We start from the raw sequence: 19,050 nt of genomic DNA, 5'->3' as shown, positions 1-19,050 counted from the left end.
AATGCCTTGCCACGCCCCCTGAAGCCCTCAGAGATCCCTCTGCCTCTTATCTATTGGAAGGAACCACAGAACCTCAACTCCTGCATCCCTGAAAATGAACCATCACTTCTATGTTGGCTCTGTGACACTCAGCTTCTCCAATCTGGAAACTGGGTTCTCTCAGTTCAGCAATGGCAACGCTGAACTCTAGGCCTAGCTGAGGGGAGGAGGAGGTGGGGTTGGAAGAAAAACAACTTTAATATCTTTGGAAGAGTTCCTTTTTTTTTTTGGAAGAGTTCTGTTGGATTCCAAGGCTCTTTCCTCACCTGGTGGACATGAATGCCAAGTTAATTCTGTAAGCACAGGAAAGAGTGATGGTGCCCACGGGGGTACCCACTGTCCCAACACGAACTGTCTGGAAACCTAGGAAAAGAGATAAATAATTAGCTTTTTTCCAGACAATGCTGACACTACCATCAGTACGTCTTTCCCCGAACCATTCAGCCGCTTGTGCAACCTTTGGCATGACCCACTGAGCTACCCTGAATGCAGCAGACAATCGTATGAAGGATAACAAAGAACTCTGAGTTCCTAGAACTTTTGGGAAAATTATTCAGTCATTCGCTGGTGGCTCTCCAGACCCCCTACCTGTCTTCTCCTTACTTATCTTCTTCTTACTTATCTGTCTTCTCCTTACTTATCACACATACTAAAATCACAAGCTGTGTATTATTACAGGCAGCATCCAAGCACATCTCTGAAGTCAGGAGCACACTCAGCAACACTACAAATGCTTTTAACCTTGACACATACCTTCCCCTAAGCCATTCAGCTGGACGTCCCCAAAATATATCCTGTAGGGAAGACAGAAAAATATGTTACTTGATTCTTTATTCTAAGGGCCTGCACACTAAACACCTAGAAACAGAATCAACAAAACCAACCCTTCTTTTCTTATCTGCATGAACATCTCTCCGAATGGAGCAGTATTGCTACTACTTGATTAAGCTGTAGGCATGAGGACAGTTATGGAGAGGACTGGTTAAAACATTAGAAAAATAAAAATTAAGTGTGACTTGCAGTTTAAGTTTCTTATTCCTGCTTCTGCAGCATATTTGTAAAGTTATATGCATGCTTGCATGCTAAGTTGCTTCAGCTGTGTCCAACTCTTTGTGACTCCATGGACTATAGCCTGCCAGGCTCCTCTGTCCATGGGATTCTCCAGGCAAGAATGCTGGAGTGGGTTGCCATGCCCTTTTCCAAGGGATCTTCCTGACCCAGGGATTGAACCCGCATCTCAAGTCTCCTGCATTGGCAGGTGAGTTTTTTACTACTAGCACCACCTGGGAGCCCTTTGTAAAGTATACCTATTGGGAAATAGAGAATATACAAACAAAATTGGCAGATAGTTCTATTAGAAGATATAATATATAATATATCTATTAGAAGATAGAACTTCTATTAGAAGATATGACTTTTTTTTTTAGAATTGACCTATAATTGACACACAACATTATATTAGTTTCAAGGATATATAATGATTCAATATTTGTACACACTGCAAACAATCACCACACTAAGTCTGGTTACATCTGTCATCATTCACAGTAACATAATTTTTTTTTTCTTGTGATGAGAACTGTTAAGGTCCACTTTCCTAGCAACTTTCAAATATGGAATAGAAGTCACTTAGATCTTGAAGTGTGATCTTCATTCAAAGTGGGCTCACTCTGCTTATCAAAAGTCATTCCATCATTCCAAAGTAAACTGACTAAGAAATTAGAGTATCTTTTCCACCACTGAATAAATAGGCAAGACTATTCTAAAACTATAAAAATCTAAACACAGTAGAACCTTTCCATGAATCTCCCTGGGAAGGTCAGTCTATATTAGCAAAAAGTCTGAATTATAAAACACTTACAATGTATTTTTATATTTTTCAAGTAATACTGTTGAAAATTATACACATACATGGGTTTGTTCAATAAAAACTAAGCTCTGACAATCTACAAAGCCCTATGGTTAGATGTTAGGGATGAGATAAAGATAAACTAGGGACAAGCCCTAGGATGAACCTGAAACCTAGGTCTCACAGATTACAGTCTGGAATGGAAGAAAAGAAACGTATATACATATCTGAAATACATGCATGAAAGTGATAGACACCATAAAACAGGGGTTAGCCAACTTTTGTCTAAAGGATCAATTGGTAAATATTTTAGACTTGTGGGACATATAGTCTAGGGCATCTACTCAGCTCTGCTCTCATACAAATAGCCACTGATAATAAGTAAATGAATGGGGTGGCTATGTTGTAAAATAATTTTATTTATAAAAACAAGCAGATGGGGGAAGAATTCCCTGGTGGTCCAGTGGTTAGGACTCTCTGCTTCCACTGTCAGGGGCCCAGGTTCAATCCCTTGCTGGGGAGAGCTAAGATCCTGCAAGTTCTACAACTTGGCTGAAAGAAAAAAAAGGCCTTGAAAAGTAAACACATGTAGGGTTGCTAGATGACTTCAACAGAACTAGTTAATTCTCTAATCCGTGGTCCTTCCATCCTGTTACACCAATTCTTTTCAAAATCAGCTCTTTGCATGTAAGCCAAAGGCCAACACCCATGCTCCTCATTAACATGAAACAGAGGCCTGGCCGATTTGGGAACCCTGACTTTCCAGGCTCTGCTCTCACACTTGGCTATATATCCTCTTCACCACCACTCTGGTCCAGTCAACAACATGTATCAGTTCAGTCGCTCAGTCGTGTCCAACTCTTTGTGACCCCATGGACTGCAACACGCCAGGCTTGCCTGTCCACCACCAACTCCCGGAGCTTCCGCAAACTCACGTCCAATTTGGTGATGCCATCACTTCATGGCAAATAGGTGGGGGAAGAGTGAGAGACTTTCTTTTTTTGATCTCCAAAATCACTATAGATGGTGACTGCAGCCATGAAATTAAAAGACGCTTGCTCCTTGGAAGAAAAACTATGACCAACCTAGACAGCATATTAAAAAGCAGAGACATTACTTTGCTGACAAAGGTCCGTCTAGTCAAAGCTATGGTTTTTCCAGTGGTCATGTATGGATGTGAGAGTTGGACTATAAAGAAAGCTGAGCACTAGAGAATTGATGCTTTTGAACTGTGGTGTTGGAGAAGACTCTTGAGAGTCCTTCGGACTGCAAAGAGATCCACCCAGTCCATCCTAAAGGAAATCAGTCCTGAATATTCATTGGAAGGACTGATACTGAATTTGAAACTTAATACTTTGGCCACCTGATGCAAAGAACTGACTCACTAGAAAAGACCCTGATGCTGGGAAAGATTGAAGGCGGAAGGAGAAGGGGACGACAGAGGATGAGATGGTTGGATGGCATCACCGACTTGATGCACATGAGTTTGAGTAAGCTCCGGGAGCTGGTGATGGACAAGGAAGCCTGGTGTGCCGCAGTCCATGGGGTCGCTAGGAGCTGGACACAACTGAGCGACCAAACTGACTGAGGATTTAAAAATCCTTTCCACAGCAATCAAGACTGTGTATAAACAAAAGGATAAAGAACTTGGTTGCTTTGGAAAAAGCTGAGGTTCCTAAAGGAGAATAGATAGGCAATCACAGTAAAGGTATAGCATCAACCATCCAAACATCTGTCCAAAAATTAATTATGGAATACCTGAATGCTGGTCAGACAACGTGCAAATTGTTGAGTCCAAAGTGTGAATCATGAAGGTGAGTTGTTTACCTGTATAAGATGACATATTCATGCCCTTGCTTTCTGGAGAGTCGGTACGCTGGAGTCACCCTAGTTATAGCAAGCAGAGACTTCAGCAGCAATGACAATCTGTTGTACACGGCATAGGAAACTTTGATTTCCTTATCACACCTGAGGAGCAAAGACACATCAGAGTTCTCCTAATTGTCTAACACAAAACAAAGAACAAAAATGCAATGGACAGAGACATTAGTTATGTTCCATGGAGTGACTGACATTATTTGTCAGCATTAGAATACATAACTGAACAACCTTACTAGAAACTTATACGACATTAAAAATCAACTTAATACTTCAATTTTAAAAAGTCTTAAAAAAATCTGTTGGCATTATTTATAAATTCTGATAGAATATAACCTGATCTGCAGCCTAAATAACATTGTACAGAGTATTACAGTCAAAAGAGATAGTTGCTAATTAAATGCTGGAACTGTATAAGATTAAATTTATAATTGAAACATCTTCTGAACTAAACTTGTAATTAGAGTGCTCTGTCAGTTTATCAACAAATTGTTGATGTTAACCAAAGTTTTACTTTCCCATGCACCAGGCAAAGTCAGGTGGGCAACAAAAGGTCTCCAATATATTTTTTTCTAGCTGTGAAGCAGTTATCTTTCTAAAAATAAAGCAGAACACTTAAAAACAGTTAATTCAATACTGCAGTTGTATTACTGAAAGTACAAACATAATTTCAGTGTACTATCTTACGTCAGTCTACTTCCATACATCTAATAGGAAATCTGGAGAAGTGCTTGGTACAAAAATTTTGGACTATAACCTGGCAATTGCTTTTTATTTAAGAAAGAAAAATAATAATATGAGTGCCTAGACCACTCATACTTATTAAAAAGATTTTTTTTTTTTATGTGTCGCTATTTCCTCAATTTTCCTATATATTCTTCTTGAATTTCGGGCAGGAATTCAGCTAATCTGCCCTGAAAAAAGAAAATGGAGGGGAAAATAACAGGCATTCCCAGTCCGTGACCAACACAGCATGTCTGAAGGAGTGGTGAGGGGAAATCTCATTGGATGTCTGCCACACAGAAATAGACAAAACAGAGTAGTCATGTTACAAGAGCTCAAGGGACTGAATCAGAGAACTATGTGTACTCTGGGAAAACAACAAATCCTTTTTCAGCCTTCTCTCTGCTCCTCTCCCTGGGTTGTCTGAGTCTCTCTGGACCGACACTCCTTCTGAAGGTCATTGCTGTGCCTGGGCTGGAAGCCAAGCGTGAAGCCAACTGTAGCAAAGACCTACCGGCTTTGTTAAGCGGTCAGAACACTCTCCATGACTGATAGAAGCCCTGCTTTTCATGCGCTGTCGTGCACTTTATCCTCAGCAACCACAACCAAGGATTCTAAGACAGAGCACTTACGTATTTTAAAAATTTATTTATTTTTAATTGAAGGATAACTGCCTTATAATACTGTATTGGTTTCTGCCATGCATCAACATGAGGCAGCCATAGGTATACATATGTCCCCTCCCTCTTGAACCTTCCTCCCATGACCCACCCCATCCCACTCTACTTGGTTGTCACAGAACATCAGTTTGAGCTCCCTAGAGCACTTACTTTTCATTCATTTCCAGACACCAGATTTCTAGCTCCATGGAATCTCCCTGTAAATGGGACAATAAAAAGTATTGTCAAGATATTTTTAAAAGATATTTCAGTTTTGCTTTTGATAATCTTTTTTCTTATTATAAAGCACAATACAGCCACTATAAAAATATTACAAAGTATAAATAAGCAAAAAGAAGACATCACTTATAATACAATCAGTGATTTTTCTAAATAAAAGTAAGGTCATACCACATGTTCTATTCTTTATCTTTTTTGTTTTGTTTGTATATACTATTTTTATCACTTTTCTTGTGCTTTTGAACTGTGGTGTTGGAGAAGACTCATGACAGTCCTTTGGACTGCAAAATCAAACCAGTCCATCCTAAAGGAAATCAGTCCTGAATGTTCATTGGAAGGACTGATGCTGAAGCTGAAACTCCAATACTTTGGCCATCTAATGTGAAGAACTGACTCCTTGGAAAAGACCCTGATGCTGGGAAAGAATGAAGGCAGGAGGAGAAGGGGACAACAGAGGATGAGATGGTTGGATGGCATCACCCACTCGATGGACATGAGTTTGAGCAAGCTCCGGGGAGTTGGTGATGGACAGGGAAGCCTGGTGTGCTGCAGTTCATAGGGTTGCAAAGAGTTGGACATGACTGAGCAACTGAACTGAACTGATCACTTTTTAATTAATAAGTACAACATGGAATTCTCCTTAAAATTAAAATTTGTACATTATTTTTAATGGCCGCATAGTATTCTACCAGGGCTTTCCAGTGGCTCAGGAGCAAAGAATCTGCCTGCAATGCAGGAGAGCCAGGCTCTATGTGAGGGCAATTCTTTGGTTGCAGAAAGCAAGGACTAGTCTGTAGTTGAGGTGCCTAGGCTTCTCACTGTGGTGCTTCTCTTGTTGTGGAGCACAGGATCCAGAGCACAGACTCAAAAGTTGCTCCACAGCATGTGAGATCTTCCGAATCAGTGGTAGAACCTGTGTCTCCTGCATTGGCAGGCAGATTAGCACTGAGCCACCAGGGAAGTCCAGTGACAACAGTTTAGAATCTGATTTCACAGATGCCTGAGAGAGGAGAGAGTTCTTCCTTTTGGACTCCCTAAGGATCACTAAGGAAAATAATTCACAGTATACACTGGTAATTCAATAAAGAGAATAGGATGTTTTGTTTTATCTAGTACTAAGATTTCCACAGAATAAGTACTGACAATCATTCATACAATGAAAAACTGAGAGCCTACTATGTGCCATCCCAGGCACTGTGATAGGTGCAGAGATGATTATTTATTATATCCTGCCTCATTTCAAAAAGAATTGAAGAACTATACAGATAAACAAGATGTGGCATAGCTGCTGACCTCAAGAATAAAAGTGTAAAGTATCAACAGGAACATGTAATAATTGCCTACCATATTTTATTTATGTACTTTACAAATAAGAATTAAATGAAGAAGTATAGCCCCACAAGACTGTGAAGTGTGGTGGTGGAAGAGAAGGGGCTAAGTAATTTGGCCAGAGTTGCTCAGCTAGGCTCTGAATTTGGGTCTGTATAGCTCCAAACTCCATTAGCCTTTTATTATTCCATGCAGCCTCACAATCCTGTAGTGGAAAGAGATTAATAAACATACACAAAAATATATCTGCATCATGGAAAAAGGTGGAAAAACACATTAAAAAAAAATCACATTCCAGCAAGTTATACTCTAAGAAACAAATATAAACAAAGCACACGGGAAGTCTCGAGAGGGGCTAGAAAGGGAGATCTTTTAGAGCATACGAGTGTTGAAGGATAAGTAGAAACACATCACTTACAGATGATATATGAAGATGAGAGTGAAGAGTCTACTTCAAGTGGTTGGAAGAATAAGTACAAAAACCATGACCTCCCTGGAGAGCCATGAGACAATCAGAGAGGGAAAGCGCAGGAACAAGGCTGAGTTGGAACCAAAGGGTAAAGTGCTTTGGGTGCTGAGTTAAGACCCTATCCTGGCCATAACCTTACCTCGGAAGTCTTGAGTGAGATCTCCACACACATGGACCTCCCAACAGCAGGCAGCTGCCCTGCCAGGGCCTTCTTTGCCTCATGTGTAACCTCTGGGATGTCTTTGATCGCTAAATTGAACTAGAATACAAGAAGAACTTTGTGTTAAACACTCGCAAGGAACATTATGGAATCAAAATAGTAAGACTGGATGCTGAATAACATAGGCCTTGCCCTTGACTGATTAAGGACAGTCATTCACTTCTCCTTTCCCCTTAAGAGATGTCTTGTACCAAGGCCCCAAAACTCAGGTTGATAAGTTTTCACTCATCACAGAGGAAAACCAAAAAACATCCAGGACTAACATTCAATGAAGAACATACTTTGCAAGAGAATGGATCAAACAGAATTAGGCATTTTAATGTTATGACTCAGTAATGCTAGAAATATTATTATTTATTACTACCATGATTCCCTGTGACAAACACCATAGTATACCCCTCAGCAGAGAACAGGAACTTTACCCAGTCTGAACCCGTCGGGGAAGAAGATGAGCGAGTGCAGATCTTCTCTCCCAGTCGAGCCTGGACAATCACTTGGACAGTCTACAAAAACGAAACAAACAAAAAATCAAAGATGAAAAGTTTCAACAAACTGACTTGGCTCCTAATCAGGATGAAAACTCTCTCAGTGCAGGGTTAAAAAGATGCCAATGACCATAACTATACTTCAGGAAAGGATAAGATTTAAAACCATCAAGAACAGAAAAAACATGGCACAAAAATAATACTGTAAATATTCCTGAGGACCTAGTGTCAACCAATTAAGAGAAACCACAGTTTGAGGCTTGTAATCTATAATACACTCACATGGCAGAAGGAGAGCTGCACATGGCGGCTCTGACTTTCATAAAGAAACAAGTCCAATCGTAGGTTTAAATATTCACTGCCATACACTTATGTAATCATAGTAGATTTAAACCAAGGAAGCCACAATTATTCATATGACTTGGCCCATATGGCAAAAGTCTTCCGGCTAATTTTACAACCAGAATCTACTGCATGGCTTGTTCTTACATAGCAATGGTTGAGAGGAAGGAGAGATAGAGGTGGAAATGATTTTTAGATTTAGGAAAATATGCCTTCTAAAGCACTCAAAATCCAAGTTTTAATTTTTCATTTACACAGAAGGGGACAACAAGTGAAAAGTGAGACACTTCAGAGGCAGTTAGTTGATGCTTAGGGAAAGATGCCCGAACTGCTGTCCATTCTAGTCCCATCTTTGTTCTCACCCCAAGGGAACATACTGTGCCAATAACCTGGCATAACAAGTTTGACATTTCTGCAAACAGGCTTGCAAAAAAAAAAATGTTATTTTTTTTTTAACAAGTAGCTTTGGAAAATTGGAAGCTTTTTAGTTACACCCCCAGTACCGCCCCCAAATTTCACAGTTTGGTTTACAACAGACAGAAGTATCCCTTAAAATGGGCAAGCTGCAAGCTGTTATGCTGTATTTCCAAAAAGGGAGAGGCATGGAAGTTATTTCTAACAGTTCTAGGCTCAAGAGAACGGATATATTACCTTGAGGGCAAAAAACTTAATGAACTTGTCCAGGTCCTTTCTGTCCTGGGAATTAAGATCAGTTTCCATTGCCTATGGGAATCTAAAACAGAAAAAAAAAAAGTGTTGAATAATGTGACTGTGTTTTAAAAGGGATTGCTACAACAAAGCATACAGAGATGGCATTGTCTACTAGCTGTATGAATAGTCTTGTAGGAGGTAAAACCTCCCCTCCCCTCCACTAAAGACACCAACATGAAAAACAGAAGATACTATCTTTTGAGGAAAATAAACTCCACACAAAGAGCTAAATCTATAGACCCAGAAAAAAGATGAGACAAGCCATTTTACCTGCATATGAAACTTTGAGCTTTTAAACTTATTCATTAAAAAAGTTTTATTACCCAGCATATGGAAGACTAAGTTTTAATGAGGTGAAAACTTTATTAAAACATAAAATAAATTAACATCCCTTCAACCAATCCAGGGATCAAACCCATTTCTCTTAGGTCTCCTGCATTGGCAGGCAGGTTCCTTATCACTAGCGCCACCTGGGAAGCCCAACATTCCTTCAAAAGACCACTAAATCAATTTAACTTTGGGCCGGAGTAGGGTGGGGGTGGGTTGAGAAGGGGCTGATAAGAAGAAAGCATTTAGGGGAGAGAAGAGCATGAACAAAGGAATATAAGCCACAGGGGAAAAATGGGCTTGGAACTATTAAGTACTCCAATTTTCCAGCGATTGGGTATGGCTGGTTTGGGCCAGAGCACAAGCGTCTCAAATCCAGTGCTAGAGACTGACGCCAGAAAGGGGAGCACCCTCAAGGCTTTTGAGAAGAGGAAGCAGCACAATCCAAACGGTGCTTTAGAAAGAGAGCACTGTTGGCACACTGCAGAATAGTTCTGAGTACGGAAAGCAAGGAAATCAATTAGGTCCTTGGCAATAATTCAGGCTTGTGGTCAGGGCTAAAAGTCCAATAGAGACATGATTTGGAAATATGGATGGGAGGTGTTTTAAAGGAAGAGCTGACAGGATTCAAGGACTGAGTGCAAGAAGTTTAAGTGGGTTTCAGTTAACAAAAAAGAAAGTGAGAGGGAAAGCTAGTTTTAAGAAAAGGATAGAGTTGAAGCAGGAAATCCTAAATACAAGTTTAAAACAACACTATTCTTTATTGAGGTGTGAACTTAGACGCGGTTAAATGCACAAATCTTTAGTGTACAGCTCAATAAATATTTTATATGTAAACACTCATACAATGACAACCCAGATAGAGTTATAGAACATTTCCTATAAGCCAGAGGCTCCTTTGTGTCCCCTTGGTCAATAAACCCACCGAGAAGTAACCATTATTCTAACCTCTATCACCATAGATTAGCTTTGTCTGTTTTGAATTTCTTATAAATAAATGGAATCAAATAGTATGAACTCTCCTGTTGTGTAGCTTCCTATATTCAGTAAGATTCATTTAGAATGCCGCATGTAGCAGTTCATTCTTTTTCATTGCTATGTAGCACTCCATTTTATGAATATACCACAATCTATAAATTCTACTGTTGATGAGCATTTGGGTTGTTTCCTGCTTTCAGCTATTATACTCTTACATGAGATTTTTGGTGAATAAAAACCCTCACTGGTATCAGATGTAAAGCCAGGAGCACTGATTTTGGATCAGCAGGAATACCTTGTTTAATTGCACCTCACTTTACTGTGCTTCACAGATACTGCTTCCCCCTTTTTTAAACAAATTGAAGGTTTGTGTCAACCTTGTGTTGAACGAGTCTATCAGCGCCATTTTGTGTCTTGGTGTCATATTTTAGTAATTCTTGAAATATTTCAAACCTTCCACCACCAAAAAGATTACAATTCACTGAAGGCTCAGGTGATGGTTAGCATTTTTTAGCAATACTCTTTTTTTTTTTGGCTATGCTGGGTCTTTGTTGCCGTGTGGGCTTTTCTCTAGTTGCAGCAAAGTGGGGGCTACCCTCCAGTTGTGGTGTGAGGGCTTCTCTCGTTGTGGAGGACAGGCTCTGGGGCGTGGAGGCTCCAGTAGTTGCAGCACGTGGGCTCAGGAGTTGCAGCTCCCGGGCTCTAGGGCACAGGCTCAACAGCTGTAGTGCATGGGCTTAGCTGCTCTGCAGCCTGTGGGATCTTCCCGGATCAGGGATTGAACATGTCTCCTGCACTTGCACGTATATTCTTTACAAGGGAGACACCAGGGAAGCCCTGAAGTATTCTTAAATGAAGTTTTGTACATTTGTTGTTGTTGTTTTTCTAAGGCTATACTGTGGGGATCTTAGTTCCCCAACCAGGGATTAACCCGTGCCCCTGCACTGGGATCACTGGGCTGCCAGGGAAGTTCCTGCATGTTGTGTTTTAAAGACATAATGCTATTTTACTCTTAATAGTTTATAGTTTAAACACAACTTTTATACGCACAGGGAAACCAAAAAATTTCATGTAATTCACTTTATCACAGTGATCCGGAACCATCCCACAATACATCCAAGGTCTGCCTGTGTTTAGCTTTGACAATTACTGCCAAATGGTTTTCCAGGGTCTGTACCAGTTTACATCACCACCACAAACACACCGGGGCTCCTGCAGATCCACAGCCACAGCACCACTTGGAGCTGCTGGTTCTTTCATTTTAGCCATCCTGGTAGGAGTGTGGTGGTATCTCATTTAATCTGCACTGAATGACTGATGATTAAATTAAATGCCTTTTTAAAGGCATTAACTTAATGCTTAAATGATGACGGCCTTTCCGCTACTGGCACTTTTTTCATGTTATTTCGTTATTTCATGTTATTTCATGTCATTTTGTTAGATATTTGGATAGCCTCCTCTTTTACAAAGTGCTAATTCAAGCCTCTTGCCCACTTAAACAAATATTAAAGTAAAAATAAAAAGACCTTTTAAAGCTTTAAACAGCTCAAGGCCCTGAAGCAACCCAGCCATAGACCTGAGGTAACAATAGTGCTGGAGGACTGTGCGGCCCCTGAAGTGGGGAAGTGTTCCTACCATCAGAGAATCTACCGATGGGAACACCATAATGGCATGACTCTTTCGACTTTTTGTACCACTGGAAGCACCAGAAGGATTATCCAATAACTACAATTAGTTATTGGCCCCGAAGTGGAGGGGGGTAGGGGGGCGGGTTGTCTCCACAGAGAGAAAGACACCAGCACTTATTGTCTCCTTAGGCCGAGGATACCAAGGATGTTAATTCATCCTCTACAATATACACGTAATAGGTGGTTTACCTTTGCTTTGCTCTTAGAAAATTCCTTCTTTGAGTGCTCCCAGGATTATAAAGGGAAATTTGGTACAAACATTAAAGAGAGATCCACAGTTGAACTTTTTTCCCTGCCCTTTACTATGCTAACCAATTACCAAATCCTTCAAACTTTTGCTTATATAAAAGCCTTTATATTTGCGGCGTTTTCATTTCCATAGATAACCACCTTAATTCAAGCCTCATTTCTTATCTGGAAGAGACACCAGATCTCACTTTACCTTTGAAGAGGATCAGGCTATGCCATTCTAAAATATGCTACTTTGGCATAAAGATTATTTTAAGCTAAAGACATTTGAGATTCAACAGATGTAGAAAACCTTTTCAGCGCTTCCCTTATCTGACTAAAAGCAGAAACTTCTAAGAAATGAGGACTGCCATAAATTCTCATTTCAGGTTGGCGTCTACTCCCAGGAGAGAGACCAAGAGTAAACCTAATATAAATCCCCCATCTGGGGGAGTTTCATGGTCATGAAAAAGATAAAAGACCATTTGCATCCACAGAAGCAAATATTATCACCAACTTTCTTATCTCCCATTTGTTCTCCTAAACATTCATGTTTCCTTAAGAAACTTGTTTCCTCTTCCCATAAAAGCCTATTCCCCCCTCTTTCTTCTACTAAGTTAGGCATAGAAATTCCAAATTTTTACCACTTCTTTGAACTATTCATCATTGAGCACTCCTCTGGTATAAATTGTGCAGGCTTTAATAAACTCTTATCTTTTCTCTTGCTAATCTCATTTGTTAGTTTAATTTGCACACACTGAACTACTGAACCTAAGAGGGTACAGGAAAAGTTTCTTCCCCAACCCTCTAGATTATATGGCAAACCTCAGGTAACCACTTAACGGTTAGACTAGTACAGCACTGTGTTGTCATATTGCTCCTATGTGCCAGAATTTTGGCTAAATTCCTCAGTCTGACCTTTAATATTCCACATGCAAAATCAATAGGGAAAACAGGGAAGTGATTTTTGAAAAGGTAATTGGAAGCCTGTTGGCACTTTCAGGAAAGATATTGGACACTGAAACTAGCAAATAAAGGATGACCCTGGCCCAGGGTCTAGTGCTTGGATGTACATGCTCAAAAGAAACTAATTTTATTAGTTCAGTCAAGGTTTGGGGGGACTTCAGTTACAGGAGAGGGAAGGCAATGGCACCTCACTCCAATACTCTTGCCTGGAAAATCCCATTTACGGAGGAGCCTGGTGGGCTGCAGTCCATGGGGTCACTAAGAGTCGAACACGACTGAGCGACTTCTTTCACTTTTCACTTTCAGGCACTGGAGAAGGAAATGGCAACCCACTCCAGTGATCTTGTCTGGAGAATCCCAGGGACTGGGGAGCCTGGTGGGCTGCCGTCTATGGGGTTGCACAGAGTTGGACACGACTGAGGCGACTTAGCAGCAGTAGCAGGAGCAGCAGCAGCAGTTACAGGAGACAGTTTATATACATAAATGCAATTTATGCAATTTATTAATTGAGAAATAAAACTGCTAAATAGATAGAAAGGAAGCATCAAGTGATTGACATGTCGCCTTTCTTAAAAGGAGACCACTTTGGGGAAACTAAAATTCTATCAATCCACAATTAGCTTCATATAGCTTTCACCACCTTGGGGGCATGTTGGAATTCTACACCAAGAGACTGGAGAGGGTCGTCTTCTTGGCTGACAAGGCACGTATTTGACTTTTCTCTTTCTTTCTCTTTTTTTGACTTTCTTTTCTTTACAGACAAGTACCCATATTAGTCATTGTTACCAACATGTTATAATTGCCAAAATGACTATCTACATTAAGACCCCTGATGGGACAGGTTTTAAGAAAAATATGCTGCTAAATCGCTTCAGTCTTGTCTGACTCTTTGTGACTCTATGGATGATAGCCCGCAAGGCTCCTCTGTCCATGGGATTCTCCAGGAAAGAATATTGGAGTGGGTTGCCATGCCCTTCTCCAGGGGATGTTCCCGACCCAGAGATCAAACCTGTCTCTCTTAGTCTCCTGCACTGGCAGGAGGGTTCTTTACCGCGAGTGCCACCTGGGAAGCCTAAGAAAATATATCGGCTTCTAGAGGACTAAGCCACAGTAGGGCTTTTAGGTCTGTTGTTGCTCTTTGCAATCCCATGGGCTGCAGCACAAAAGGCTTCCCTGTCCTCCACCATCTCCCGGAGTTAGCTCACGCATGTCCATTGACTCAGAGGTGCCCTCCCACCACCTCATCCACTGCTGCCCCTTCTCCTTTGGCTTTCAATCCTTCCCAGCATCAGGGTCTTTTCCCAATGAGCTGGTTCTTCAAAACAGCTGGCTAAGGTATTGGAGCTTCAGCATCAGTCCTTCCAATGAATACTCAGGGTTGATTTCCTTTAGGATTGACTGGTTTGATCTTCTTGTAGTCCAAGGGACTCTCTAGAGTCTTCTCCATAACCACAATTCAAAAGCATCAATTCTTCAGCACTCAACCTTCTTTATGGTCCAACTCTCACATCCATACATGACTAATGGAAAAAACATAGCTCTGACTATATGGACCTTTGTCAGTAAAGTGATATTTCTGCTTTTTAATACCGTACCTAGGTTTGTCATAGTTTTCCTTCCAAGGAGCAAGTGTCTTTTAATTTCATGACTGTAGTCACTGTCCACAGTTATTGTGGAGCCCAAGAAAAGGAAATCTGTCAGGGTTTCCACTTTTTCACTTTCTCTTTCCACTTTTCCCCTTTCTATTTGCCATGAAGTGATGGGACTAGATGCCATGACCTTAGTTTTTTAATGTTGAGTTTCAAGCCAGCTTCTTCACTCTCCTCTTTCATCCTTACCCAGAGGCTCCTTAGTTCCTCTTTACTTTCTGCCATTAGAGTGATATGTGCATATCTGAGGTTGCTGATATTTCTCCTAGCAATCTTGATTTCAGCTTGTGATCCATCCAGACCAGCATTTCACACAACGTATACTGCACGGAAGTTAAACAAGCAGGGTGAAAATATACGGCCTCGTCATACTTCTTTCCCAAGTTTGAACCAGTCTGTTGGTCCATGTCCAGTTCCAACTGTTGCTTCTTAACCTGTTTACAGATTTCTCAGGAGACAGGTAAGGTGGTCTGGTATTCCCATCTTTTTATGGATTTTAAAGAATTCCCTTGCTTTCTCCATGATCCAATGAATACTGGCAATTTGATCTCTGGTTCCTCTGACTTTTCTAAACCCAACTTAAACACCTGAAAGTTCTCAGTTCACCTATTGCCAAAACCTGAGAAATCTGTATGCAGGTCAAGAAGCAAGTTAGAAATGGACATGGAACAACGGACTGGTTCAAAATTGGGAAAGGAGTACGTCAAGGCTGTATATTGTCACCCTGCTTATTTAACTTATATGCATAGCACACTGTGCAAAATGCTGGGCTGGAAGAAGCACAAGCTGGAATCAAGATTGCCGGGAGAAATAGCAACAACCTCAGATATGCAGATGACACCATCCTTACGGCAGAAAGCGAAGAGGAACTGAAGAGCCTCTTGATGAAAGTGAAAGAGGAGAATGAAAAACCTGGCTTAAAACTCAACATTGAAAAAATGAAGATCATGGCATCTGGTCCCATCACTTCATGGCAAATAGATGGGGAAACAATGGAAACAGTGACAGACTTTTTCTTCTTGGGCTCCAAAATCACTGCAGATAATGACTGCAGCCATGGAATTAAAAGACGTTTACTCCTCGAAGAAAAGCTATGACCAACCTAGACAGCATGTTAAAAAGCAGAGACATTACTTTGCTGACAAAGGTCCGTCTAGTCAAAGCTTTGGTTTTTCCAGTGGTCATGTATGGATGTGAGAGTTGGACTATAAACAAAGCTGAGCGCCAAAGAATTGATGCTTTTGAACTGTGGTGTTGGAGAAGACTCTTGAGAATCTCTTGACTGCAAGGAGAACAACCAGTCAATCCTAAAGGAAATCAACCCTGAATATTCATTGGAAGGACTGATGATGAAGCTTTGGCCACCTGATGCAAAGAACTGACTCACTGGAAAAAGACCCTGATGCTGGGAAAGACTGAAGGCAGGAGGAGAAGGGGATGACAGAGGATGAGATGGTTGGATGGCATCATCAACTCGATGCACATGTGTTTGAGCAAGCTCTGGGAGTTGGTGATGGACAGGGAAGACTGGCATGCTGCAGTCCATGGGGCTGCAAAGAGCCAGACACAACTGAAGTGAACTGAAACATAGCTTGAAGGATTTTGAGCATAACCTTACAAGCATGTGAAATGAGTGCAACTGCATAGTAGTCTGAATATTCTTTGGCATTGCCCATCTTTGGGACTGGAATGAAAACTGACCTTTTCCGGTCCTGTGGCCACTGGTGAATTTTTCAAATTTGCTAACATACTGAAGGCAGCTCTTTAACAGCATCATCTTTTATGATTTTAAGTAGCTCAGCTGGAATTCCATCACCTCCACTAGCTTTGTTTGTAGTAATCCTTCCTAAGGCCCACTGACTTCATGCTCCAGGATGTCCAGCTCTAGGTGAGTGACTACACTATCATGGTTACCCAGGTCATTAAGATCTTTTTTGTATAGTTCCTCTGTGCATTCTTGCCATCTCTTAACTTCTTCTGCTTCTGTTAGGTCCATACCATTAATGTTCTTTATCATGACCATCCTTGCAGGAAATCTTCCCTTGATATCTTCAATTTTCTTGAAGAGATCTCTAGTCTTTTCCATTCTATTGTTTTCCTCTATTTCTTTGCATTGTTCATTGAAGAAGGCCATCTTATCTCTCCTTACTATTCTCTGGAACTCAGCATTCAGTTGGTTATATCTTTTCCTTTCTCCCTTGTCTTCTGGTTCTTTTTTCCTATTAGGTTGGTGCAAAAGTAATTTTGGTTTTGCGTTGTTGAACTTTGCCATTTGATACTGGAATACATTTTTAAATAAAGGTGGCTATGTTACACATTATTATAATGCACATTTCTTGCTTTATGTGTTTTTGCTAATGACATTACTTGCTGTTTACGTTTATTTTAGATTATAGAAATGATGTTATAGACAAAAAGCAAATTTGAGTGACTTTTTTATTGGAGTTAAAAATGGGTAGTAAAGCGAGAGAGACAACTCACAACATCAACAACGCATTTGGCCCAGGAACTGCTACGGGACATACAGTGCAGTGGTGGTTCAAGAAGTTTTGCAAAGGAGATGAGACCCTTGAAGATGAGGAGTGTAGTGGCTGGCCACTGGAAGTTGACGACCAACTGAGGACAGTCATTGCAGCTGATCCTCTGACAACTGCACGACAAGTTGCTGAAGAACTCAACACTGACCATTCTATACTCATTCGGCATTTGAAGCAAACTGGAAAGGTGAAAAAGGTTGATAGGTGGTGCCTCATGAGTTGACTGAAAATAAAAAAAAAATTGTTGTTTTGAAGTGTCGTCTTCTCTTATTCTATGCAACAACAAACAATTTCTTGATCAGATTCTGACGTGTGACAAAAAGTGGATTTTATACAGCAACCAGCGATGATCAGATCAGTTGATGGACTGATAAGCTCCAAAGCACTTTCCAAGGCCAAACTTGCACCAAAAAAAGTCATGGTCAGTGTTTGGTTGTCTGCTGTCCGTCTGATCCACTACAGCTTTCTGAATCTCAGCAAAACCATTACATCTGAGATGTATGTTCAGCAAATCAATGAGATGCACCAAAAACTGCATTACCTGCACCCACTATTGGTCAACAGAATGGGCCCTATTCTTCTGCAAGACAACACCCAACAGCATGTCGCTAACCAAGACTTCAAAAGTTGAGTGAATTGGGCTATGAAGTTTTACCTCATCTGCCATATTCACTTGACCTCTTGCCAACTGATTACCACTTCTTCAAGTATCTCAACAACTTTTTGCAGGGAAAATACTTCCATAACCAGCAGGAGGTAGAAAATACTTTCCCAAACCAGATCTGAAAGAGATACATGTACTCCAATGTTCATCGCAGCACTGTTTATAATAGCCAGGACATGGAAGTAACCTAGATGCCCATCAGCAGATGAATGGATAAGAAAGCTATGGTACATATACACAATGGAATATTACTCAGCCATTAAAAAGAAAACATTTGAATCAGTTCTAATGAGATGGATGAAACTGGAGCCCATTATACAGAGCAAAGTAAGCCAGAAAGATATAAGCCAGAAACACCAATACAGTATACTAACTCATATATATGGAATTTAAAAAGTTGGTTATGATAACCCTATATCCAGGACAGAAAAAGAGACACAGATGTATAGAACAGACTTTTGAACTCTGTGGGAGAAGGCGAAGGTGGGATGATCTGAGAGAATAGCATTGAAACATGTATATTATCAAGTGTGAAACAGATTGCCAGCCCAGGTTGAATGTATGAGACAAGTGCTCAGGGCTGGTGCACTGGGAAGACCCAAAGGGATGGGATGGGGGGGCGGGTGGGAGGGGTGATCAGGATGGGGAACACATGTAAATCCATGGCTGATTCATGTCAATGTATGGCAAAAACCACTACAATATTGTAAAGTAATTAGCCTCCAACTAATGAAAATAAATGAAAAAATAAATTAAATGAAAAAAGAAAGAAAATGCTTTCCAAGAGCTCGTCAAATCCTAAAGCACAGATTTTTATGCTATGGAAATGAACAAACTTATTCTCATTGGCAAAAATGTGCTGACTGAATGGTTCCTATTTTGATTAATAAGTATGTGTTTGAGCCTAGTTATAATGATTTAAAATTCATGGTCCAAAACTGTATTTACTTTGGTACCAACCTAATATCTATAAAGCCTCCTCAGACAACCACTTTGCCTCCTTGCATTTCTTTTTCTTTGGGATGGTTTTGGTCACTGCCTCCTGTATATTATGAACCCCTGTCCACAG

General features: G+C 40.6%; 1 protein-coding gene across 7 annotated transcripts in view; it reads right to left on the bottom strand.

Moving 5' to 3' along the window:
• Positions 1–19,050, bottom strand: part of ATG13 (autophagy related 13) — a 46,085-nt gene that overhangs the window by 13,497 nt on the left and 13,538 nt on the right. For all 7 annotated transcript variants that reach the window (XM_043910758.1, XM_043910782.1, XM_043910792.1 and 4 more), the window contains 7 exons: positions 8,885–8,966; positions 7,829–7,909; positions 7,326–7,445; positions 5,320–5,366; positions 3,716–3,856; positions 793–833; positions 306–402 (listed from right to left, as the gene is read on the bottom strand). In XM_043910758.1, coding sequence (XP_043766693.1) covers positions 306–402; positions 793–833; positions 3,716–3,856; positions 5,320–5,366; positions 7,326–7,445; positions 7,829–7,909; positions 8,885–8,953 — 596 coding nt within the window. In that variant the 5' untranslated portion in view covers positions 8,954–8,966. The remainder of the gene's footprint in view (positions 1–305; positions 403–792; positions 834–3,715; positions 3,857–5,319; positions 5,367–7,325; positions 7,446–7,828; positions 7,910–8,884; positions 8,967–19,050) is intronic.

Source organism: Cervus elaphus, chromosome 1 (assembly GCF_910594005.1).
Source record: "Cervus elaphus chromosome 1, mCerEla1.1, whole genome shotgun sequence".
Taxonomy (NCBI): domain Eukaryota; kingdom Metazoa; phylum Chordata; class Mammalia; order Artiodactyla; family Cervidae; genus Cervus; species Cervus elaphus.
The sequence above is the reverse complement of the archived record's forward strand: the minus strand, read 5'-3'. Positions and strand labels throughout refer to the sequence as shown.